The following is a 10569-nucleotide window of genomic DNA, read 5'->3' as shown; positions in this document are numbered from 1 at the left end:
TACACCATGTTCTTCTATGCCAATATCACTGCTATTTAAAAATAGAAGAATTTTCAATCTGCATATGGGATCTAAGATGTAAAAACAAGTCTTCAATCTGATTATAGGATTCAACAGGATGAAATGAAACAAAACAATTCTGGAGCCCAGAAGTACCAAAATTCATATATATTTCCATCGACTCAGATTTGCATATAGAATACAGACTTAGTAAAAGATATTACTAGCATAACTTTTTGAACTTAAGTCCGTGATTCCATGCTGATGCTGTGGATCTTAGCCAGGACTCCCACAAGAGGATCATTGATATAAGTTGTGGGCTCAAGCTTGCACGAATCGGCCCTGTTATGTCGATTATTCCATGATGTTGTTGTGGAGCTTAGCCAGGACTCCCACGAGAGGAGCATTGATATACGTCGTGGGCTCAAGCTTGGTGGAATCAGCCCTGCTATCCTCAAACCCGTCATAGCGATCAGGCCCTCCCACAACTGCACCTGTTAATTCATTTGGGTTTGGTGCTTCTCTGTTGAACCACAAAGTGAAACCTTCGGTACATGATATCTTTCTGGAATCCTCGTATATCGAAACTATGGAGGACCCTCTGTGGTGAGCTTGCTGTGGATATTTGTCACCAAAACCCACCATGAAAGACATACCAGCAGGATTCTTTCCCAAAATGTAATCCACCTGCAATTTACATATACAAAGTGGATTTGTTAGCTACTACTTTGCTTGCTTTTTCAAATTATGATATGAAAAAACAAAAAATCAAATTTATTTAACTCTGAATCTCTTATACTCTGAGAAAGCTGGAATGGATATACAAGTGTGCTCAATTCTTCTCCTCATTAATTAAATATTTTGCAACACTTAAAAAATTATAATATGTATGTGTACTTGTTGTTTGGCAAATGCAATAAGAATGCTTGGTTCATATGTTTGATCGCCACATTGCAGGTATTGCTTATATCGTGACAGTAAGTCACTGTAAACTGATGCAAGGAATGATGTGCCAGTAGCATATTGTGTATTTGCACCATCTCTGACAAACAACAAACCTCCTGTACAAGTGAAACAGATACAAACACTGTTAATGAGCTTAATTTTGAAACTCAACAGATACAAACACTGTTGATGAGCTTAATTTTGAAACTCGGAGCATGACAGGGAGAAACTTCCATTTACCTGGTGTGATGGAATTTTTGAATTGAGGACTTTGTGGAAGAACTGAGCAGAGGAACACTTCTGCTTGGCCTCTGAAAACTTCCAGGTTGGTTTCTCCGGAGAGATATAGCTGCCAGGTTTATTAATTTTTATGAAGATGTGGTCAGTTGAGGGTCAAGTGGTCAGTCTTAAACTTTTTCTAAATTGAACATTTGGTGATTCATATGTTTATGTGAATATGGACTTACACTAGACAGGTGGATTTGAACTCCTGCACATTTGAGATCCCAATTGAACTCATACTCATTGGAAGTACAAAAATTTTGGTGGAGTATGTATTTGGTATAATATGGCAATCCAGTTGCTCTATATAGCCACACCGCTGCCCATGCAAGCTCGTCCTGTAAGTTAGTTAGTAGAGGAATAATAAGAAGACTTCAAGAAGTTACTCACTCTGTAGTTTAAATAAATAATAGTGTGAAGTAAAAAGGAAGTAAAATTAATAATGTTAAGGAAAGATACATCATAGCCCGAGACAGAGCAATAGAAAGGGCATTCTCCATGATATGTTCCCCGGTACTGGTCAGCGAAACGAAAGAGCTGTACTAAATGACATATTCAATTACATGAGTATCATAAAAAGTTGGAGAATAAAATTCATTAAATTAATTCTCAATTTTGAATCTAACACATGAATGAAAGAGCTGCACTAAATTAATATTCAATTATATGAGTATTTTAAAATGTTGGAGAAGACAATTCATTAAATTAATTTTCAATTTTGAATCTAAGACATGAATTTCATAGACATGTTAAAAATGGGCATTTTTGAAAGATTTTTGGAATATTTTGGAATCATAAAAAACGTAGGCAACCTCAAATAAGTAATTTCACCGCTATATGCCTGATCGCAAAATATTCCAATGGAGACATTAAATTAAATTTAAAATAAAAGTTATAAAAAAACATTCATCCACAAACAAATATGACCTATCATAAGTTGCTAAAGTTATCTAAATTGTAAATTCTAAGAATAGAATAAAACAGTGAAAAGAAATTGTTTCCTATCATATGTTTGTTTTAATTACTAAAGTTATCTGGACTGTAAATTCTAAATATAGTATATAGTAGTGAAAAGAAATTAAACCATTGACCTTTTTCCTAACAGTACAGTAGGATTCTAAAATATCTCAATATCTCTCAAATCTGCAATCGCTGTTCTAAACCAATAATACAGTATAAGTGATTTTAGAATACGTATAATCTTATACCAAAGTAGCTCTTTGGAGTAGGAGAATGGAATAAGGTTTGTCAATGGCTGCAAAGACGACGGAGGAAGCGGCCAATGCTGCAGCAGTCTCTGCTGCAATTTCTGTCCCGTGAGTGGATGTATCTATTCTGTACAAAGTCCTTGGAGTGTCCATCCTCTCTGGGTTCTCCCAACAGTTATGGTCTGCAGTTGGATCTCCCTGTTGGGTATTTTTGGATGGGGAGAAAATACCAAAAACCAAATGTTCAAACTAAACACAGAGGCAATGCTCTGTTTTACCTCCACAGGATTTTTGTGCACAGACAGCTTAAAATTTTTTTTTTATGAAGAAACAGAGTATTTCACCACCATTAAAAACATTCTATTCATTAAAACCTGATGCAAAGATTTACCACTGTAAAATCCCTTTTATATTCACTGCTGTGAAAAACAACAACGTACTGCTGTAATAAAAGTTTACATAAGTTTACTGCTGTAAATAAAAATCGCTCCACCATTTCCTTTATGCACTGCTGTGCAAAACCACACATGGTTTTTCCCTACACCAAAAATTACATCATCTGGTTCTGTCTTTTTACACACTGCTGTGTGTTTTTCTTTTTACTGCACCATCAATCTTTTTTTTTACGTTGCTGTGAACTCCCTCTGTCTCCTCCCATGTGCGATACATTATAAAAAAAAACCAACACTAAAAACATATTACATACGATTTTGTATTTTTTTAATACATGCCGTAAAAGACATAGACTTGTATTAAAACGTGCCCATACATTTTCATAAAAAAAAAACTTACGAGCTCTATATAAAAACTTTAATATTCTACCTACCACTATGACATTTCATTAAGATGTATGGTCAACCAAAAACTTAGATTTACTCCACGCAACACATTGAATTGATGTGGGTCCGTATGCAGCTCCAGGTGATCAACGGCGGAGGAGAGTGGAGCAGATCCGACGGTGGATAATGATATCGGAAGGCCTCACATGAGTGAACGATATCTCCCGATGGGTCAAAGTTGCCTACGTCAGGCGAGAGCCACGTGCCAGCACCAAAACGCATCGGAGCAAAACATACGGAAACAGCTTTTCGTGGGAAGGCGGTGCGATGAGCTCTGGCCGGTTTTGTGGTTTTCATGCTGGTGGTTTTGGGCTGCGTACGTAGCGCGTTGAAATTACATTTTCAACACTCCCCTTTAATTTCAACTGCTGGGCATTCGGTAATACCCAAACACTTCCTCAAAAATTCAAAGCTTTTCTGATCCAGCGGCTTTGTCAAGATGTCCGCAACCTGTTCTTGAGTCCTGCAGTGTTCTAGGACAATTTCTCCATTGTTCACCAATTCTCTGATGTAGTGAAACCTTGTATCAATGTGCTTCGTTCTCTTGTGAAACACTGAATTCTTTGACAATGCAATAGCTGAGCTATTGTCACAAAATATCACTGTCGCTTTTGCCTGCTCTTGGCCTAAGCTTCTCAACATTCTTCTCATCCACACTTTCTGACATGCTGCTGCTGTAGCTGCCACATATTCAGCCTCTGCTGTAGACAATGCTACAATGGACTGCTTCTTAGAAGCCCATGAAATGGCTCCTGAACCCATATTAAAAACATAACCGGAAGTGCTCTTCCGATCATCTACACTTCCAGCCCAATCGCTATCAGTGTAACCAATTAAATCTGAACTTTTTGAGACACTATATAATATGCCAAACATTTTGGTACCTTTGACATACCTCAAAATTCTCTTTGCTGCCTGCCAATGTGCCTCCTTTGGTCTCTCCATGAACCTGGAAATTAAACTAACAGCATACATTAAATCAGGCCTAGTTGCTGTTAAATACATAAGGCTGCCAACAATACTTTTATACAAGCTAGGATCAAAATCCTTGCTGTTGTCCTCTCTGCTGAGCTTTAATCCCATTACTGTGGGAGTGATGGCTGCCTTGCATTCTTCCATGTTAAATCTGCCCAGAACTTGATTTACATATCTTGCTTGAGATATAAAAATTCCTTTTTCATTTTGATCTACTTCTATGCCTAAGAAGTATCTCAACAAACCCATGTCAGTCATTTCAAATTCATCCTTCATGACTGATTTAAAATTCTCAATAAGATAAATATCATTTCGAGTGAAAATAACATCATCTACATACAAGACAACAATTAAAATTTTACCATCTTTTTCCTTGATGTAGACTGTGGGTTCTCCTTCACATTTGTCAAATTCATTATCTAATAGATATGAATCTATCCTGCTGTACCATGCTCTTGGCGCTTGCTTCAGCCCATAAAGGGCCTTCTTCAATTTGCACACTTTGTGCTCTTCACCTTTCTTCTCATATCCGAGAGGCTGTTCCACATAGACCTCTTCCATTAACACTCCATTTAGGAATGCTGACTTCACGTCCATTTGGTAGACTTTCCATTTGTTTTGTGCTGCTATGGACAGCACTGCTCTCACGGTTTCCATCCTTGCAACCGGTGCAAAAGTCTCCTCATAATCTCTGCCATACTGCTGCTTGTACCCTTTGACAACCAGCCTTGCCTTGTGCCTTTCAATCTTGCCTTCAGCATTGCTCTTGGTCTTGTAGACCCATTTCACACCAATGACTTCTTTGCCTTTTGGTAACTCAACCAAATCCCATGTTTTGTTTCTCTCTATGGCATTCATCTCCTCATCCATAGCTTCTATCCATTTCCTATCTTTAATTGCATCTTCAACATGACAATACAAGGCAAATAAGGAATTCATTCCTTCATTATAAATGTCACTTAGATTTCTAAACTTCTTACCTCGTTCACTTGGTGTGCAAGTGCTTGAAGATGCACTTGAATTTCCTCCTTGTGGTGTGCTTGGAGAAGCACTCTCATTTATCCTCAATGGTGTCCCTTGCTGTCCTTGTGTTGGCGCTGCTGTTTGGGGATGTATTTCAGCCACCTCCTCTTCATCTTCATCATGAGACAAACAGTTTTTAACATTCACTGTTTTCTCTATGCTTCCATCCCAAGCTTCCTCTTCAATGAACTGAACATCTCTGCTGACAAAAAACTTCTTGGTGGATGGGATATACAACCTGTATGCCTTGGATTCCTCACTGTATCCAATGAAAAGACATTTCTCCCCTTTGCTGTCCAACTTCCTCCTTAGCTGATCTGGAATGTGTGCATAGGCCACACATCCAAAAACTCTCATGTGGGTGACTCCTTGCTTTCTCCCACTCCATGCCTCTTCTGGCACTTTGTTCATGACTGCTTTTGTAGGACACCTGTTCAGTATATAAACTGCACAATGTACAGCTTCAGCCCAATACTCATTTGGCAAATGCTTTGCCTTCAGCATGCTCCTCGCCATATCCATGATGGTCTTGTTCTTCCTCTCAGCAACTCCATTTTGCTGTGGGGTGTACCGAGTTGTAAACTGTTTATGAATTCCATTTTATCTACAAAACTTTAGGAATTCCTTGGAGATATACTCACCTCCTCTATCAGTTCTCAATACTTTTATGTGCATCCCGCTTTGGTTCTCCACAAGTGCTTTGAAGTTTTGGAATTTCTCAAAGACTTCACTTTTGTTCTTGAGGAAATATATCCAAGTCTTTCTTGTACAGTCATCAATGAATGTTAAAAAGTATAGGCTGCCAGCTAATGATGGAGCTTGCATTGGTCCACACAAATCTGAATGGATAATCTCTAAGGGTGCCTTTGCCCTTATGCTCTTCCCTGATGGAAAACTTTCTCTATGTTGTTTTCCCAAAATGCAGCCTTCACATAGGCTGTCCGGTTTCTCTATCAATGGTAATCCCTTTACCATTCCTTTTCTGCTCAATAAATTTAGACCTCCAAAATTTAGATGCCCAAATCTCAAGTGCCATAACCAGTTCTCATCCTTTGGCACGCTTTGGAAGGCCTCTTGGGTAACTGCTGCAATTTCTCCTTTGTTTTTCAAATCTGCCCGGATCCTGAGAAGCAACATCCTGTTCCTTGTCATCTTCACTTCAGCAATGCATCTTTTGCTGGGTGGTATGTCCATGATGGTGCACACATCATTTACAAAATAAACATTGTAACCCTTTTGGATAAGCTGTCCAACACTCAATAGGTTACATCTCATTCCGGGGACATAGTAGACATCTGCTATGGTTTTCCTTTCTCCTTGCTTTGTAAATATTTTTACCTCCCCTTTTCCCATAACAGACACTTTACTATCAGTTCCTAGTGTGACCTCTGATTTCATATTCTGATCTAAAGCAGAAAAGAAGGCTATGTTTCCTGTCATATGGTTGCTGCAACCTGAGTCTAAAAACCAAATTTCCTCACTGTTTGTTTCAGCCATGTTACAGGCTAACAACACATTACTTTGACTGCTGTTTTCTCTAGTAACATTTGCATTTTGTCTAGTGTTCATATCATGCTGTTTCTTTCTACAATCACTTGCATAATGTCCATACTTTTTGCAATAATAGCATTGAACATTAGATTTATCATACCTTTGTCCTTAAGCATGATATTGTCCTCCTTGTTGGCTGCTGCCTTGGCCTTGGTTCTGATTTGGATTGCTGCCTCTTCCTTGTGCATTTGATGAGCTGTTCCTTCCTCCTCTGTTCTGGCTTCTGCCTCTTCCTCTCTTGTTTCCTCTACCTTGACCTCTTCCTCTTCCAAAGGACATCTGGGTCTTGAAGGCTTGCTCTAGAGATGAGTTTTCATTCCTACTCAACCTCTGCTCATGTGTTATCAATGATGCGTGTAGCTCATCAACTGAAAATCTTGAGAGATCCTTTGTCTCTTCAATGGTGGTGACAATGGCATCAAACTTTGAGGGTAAGACCCTCAATATTTTCTCCACAATCCTTCTGTCTTCAATGGTTTCTCCATGAGTTCTCATTTGTGTGATTACACCAATCACATGAGTGAAGAATGAGTCAATGTTATCTGACTCTTTCATGTTCAGATTCTCAAAATCCTTCCTCAGCAATTGAAGTTTTGCTGTCTTCACTCTCTCCATGCCTTGATAGGCTGTCTTGAGGGTTTGCCATGCTTCATTGGCTGTCTTAGCTGCTGCTAACCTTGGAAACATACTCTGGTCTACTGCTAGATACAACAACACTCGGGCTTTTGAATCCTTCTTCCTATTGTTCTTAAGCAGATCCTTCTCTCCCTGAGTTAATGCATTGAACTCAGTTTCATCTGCTGGTTCTTCAAAACCATCTTCAACTATTTCCCATAAGTCTTGGGAGGCAAGCAGGGCTGTCATAGTTATTGACCAATAATCATAGTTCTTCCCATTAAACTGTGGGAGCTGGGTGTTAAACAAACCCATACCAGTGCTTGTGCTGGCCATTCCTTGTATTCTGATCTATGCCACTAAATCCTTGACTGTGTGTTTAAACAGCTGACTGTTTCTTCAGCAACACAAAAAAAACTTTGTGAAATACCTGAGTATTCTCTTGACTGAGCCTTCACTTTGCTTGAGAAGTTTTACTGCTGCAACAGGTCCTTCTTTCAGCTTCTTTGTCACCTTCAAAGAGCCTAAGCCTGCTCTGATACCACTGTTGGGTATTTTTGGATGGGGAGAAAATACCAAAAACCAAATGTTCAAACTAAACACAGAGGCAATGCTCTGTTTTACCTCCATAGGATTTTTGTGCACAGACAGCTTAATTTTTTTTTTTTATGAAGAAATAGAGTATTTCACCACCATTAAAAACATTCTATTCATTAAAACCTGATGCAAAGATTTACCACTGTAAAATCCCTTTTATATTCACTGCTGTGAAAAACAACAACTTACTGCTGTAATAAAAGTTTACATAAGTTTACTGCTGTAAATAAAAATAACACAGGTTTACAAAAATCGCTCCACCATTTCCTTTATGCACTGCTGTGCAAAACCACACATGGTTTTTCCCTACACCAAAAATTACATCATCTGGTTCTGTCTTTTTACACATTTCTGTGTGTTTTTCTTTTTACTGCACCATCAATCTTTTTTTTTACGTCGCTGTGAACTCCCTCTGTCTCCTCCCATGTGCGATACATTATAAAAAAAAATCAACACTAAAAACATATTACATACGATTTTGTATTTTTTTAATACATGCCGTAAAAGACATAGACTTGTATTAAAACGTGCCCATACCTTTTCATAAAAAAAAAACTTACGAGCTCTATATAAAAACTTTAATATTCTACCTACCACTATGACATTTCATTAAGACATATGGTCAACCAAAAACTTAGATTTAATCCACGCAACACATTGAATTGATGTGGGTCCGTATGCAGCTCCAGGTGATCAACGGCGGAGGAGAGTGGAGCAGATCCGACGGTGGATAACGATATCGAAAGGCCTCACATGAGTGAACGATATCTCCCGATGGGTCAAAGTTGCCTACGTCAGGCGAGAGCCACATGCCAGCACCAAAACGCATCGGAGCAAAACATACGGAAACAGCTTTTCGTGGGAAGGCGGTGCGATGAGCTCTGGCCGGTTTTGTGGTTTTCATGCTGGTGGTTTTGGGCTGCGTACGTAGCGCGTTGAAATTACATTTTCAACACTCCCACATAAAAACAAAACCATAACTAAATTCATAATTGCCATTTGTTGTGATCCATAGTAAATTTTGTTGTGATCCATGAGTAAATTTAGTTGGGATGGCAATTAATTCACCTGAACCCACAGCTGGTTTTCGGTGGCGCTTGATTTGATGAAATAATCAGTTCCCCACTTAATGGCATCCCTAACGTTCTCCAACTCTCCCGCTGCTGCAAGTCCATCTCTGTACTGAAGGGCTCCCCATGCCAGCATGGTAACGGTGAAAGCCATCGGAAACCCATACTTCACATTATCCCGAGCGTCGTAGTAACCGCCCACCAAATCCACCTACATAAATACACAGTAAAAGCCATGTTGAACATCATTGTATCTTTCCAGACTTCTTGAAGATCTGGACCAAATAATCAATTCCTAATTTATATGGACAGAGAATGTTGATAGAAATCAAGCTGTTGCAAACTCATAACTCATAATACTGGAGTAAGACTTCACATTGTAGGTGGGTTGCGGGGGATCTTTATGTTGATAACTTAATTGTATATTCTCATAATATCCAGAAATCTGATAGTGCTGAGAAATCAATTCCGAGAGATCAATTGTTTGATCTAAATAAGTTGTGGGTGGAGTATCAATCGTTTTCGCCAAATTAGATAGCCTCGTTATTTTCGCATTGATAAGATAAGCGTCGTTATTTTGCCGTTTTGGGTGATTAACAACACTTCTAAACCATTCAGGAGACAACGTTTCTAAAACAATCCGGAACAGATGGCAATACCAAAATGAGAAAATATTGTTATTACATTTTGGATTTGTCCGTCTGTTAGACCAGAATCTCCTCTCCAGCTTATCCTGTTGCTACTGCTGGACAGTTTTCCTGAACGTTGAGCCTCCAGAAACAGAATAGATTTATGAAGAGCATCTTTGTAGTCAAACTCACCCAACACAAACTGATGCCTGTAACCCATTTCTGCTGCAATTGATCAGTAAATGGGTACAAAAATAAATATCTGCAAAAGTTGATGCGTATATATATTTGTAGTCTCACGCAACCAACGTGTAATGAAGAATAGAAACATAAAGGGGATTCGGTCTCTTTGTTTGCATGCATGTTTGATGTGGGTATTGTAGAGGTTTTGCAGGACAAAGAAGTCTTGCATGCAGGTTTGATGCGGTGCTTATTTTGAAGGGTAGAGAAGTCTTGTGGGTGTCAGTTGGACATGAAACGACGGAAATTCCAGGAAAATATTAACTGAATGGTAAGTCAGTGTATAAGGTTGCCTCATCACCATTTCCTCACAGTACTATTAACGAGTAAATGTTAAAGTTTCAAGAAACACAAGGAAGATAACCAAGTTAGTTTGACTAGAATATTTATTGAATATTTAATTTTTCCACACAAACGGAATATAAACTAACTACCGTTGCCTATTAGATCGGCACTGTGAGCGTTTCTATTAATATACGAAATATTAACTATTTCAAAACCCGTAAAATTAAAGAAGTTATAATTTCGTAAATTAAAAAGATAACAAATTTAATTTTAAAATTTTAATGGATTTATTTTTAAAATTTAGAGTTCT

General features: G+C 38.4%; 1 protein-coding gene across 1 annotated transcript; it reads right to left on the bottom strand.

Annotated features, from left to right (window-relative positions):
* Positions 1-354: 354 nt before the first annotated feature.
* On the bottom strand, positions 355-9954 carry LOC149254953 (endoglucanase 8-like). The gene is made up of 9 exons (XM_089454889.1): positions 9790-9954; positions 9104-9316; positions 5508-5510; positions 2436-2633; positions 1687-1764; positions 1413-1565; positions 1186-1294; positions 898-1061; positions 355-687 (listed from the first exon to the last, which is right to left on the bottom strand). The coding sequence occupies exons 1-9, from the start codon at positions 9952-9954 to the stop codon at positions 355-357; spliced, it is 1416 nt and encodes a 471-aa protein (XP_089311015.1).
* Positions 9955-10569: the final 615 nt, after the last annotated feature.

This window comes from Pinus tabuliformis, chromosome 7 (assembly GCF_031772625.1).
Source record: "Pinus tabuliformis cultivar Carrire ecotype Pingquan chromosome 7, CPIR1, whole genome shotgun sequence".
Lineage (NCBI taxonomy): Eukaryota > Viridiplantae > Streptophyta > Pinopsida > Pinales > Pinaceae > Pinus > Pinus tabuliformis.
The sequence above is the reverse complement of the archived record's forward strand: the minus strand, read 5'-3'. Positions and strand labels throughout refer to the sequence as shown.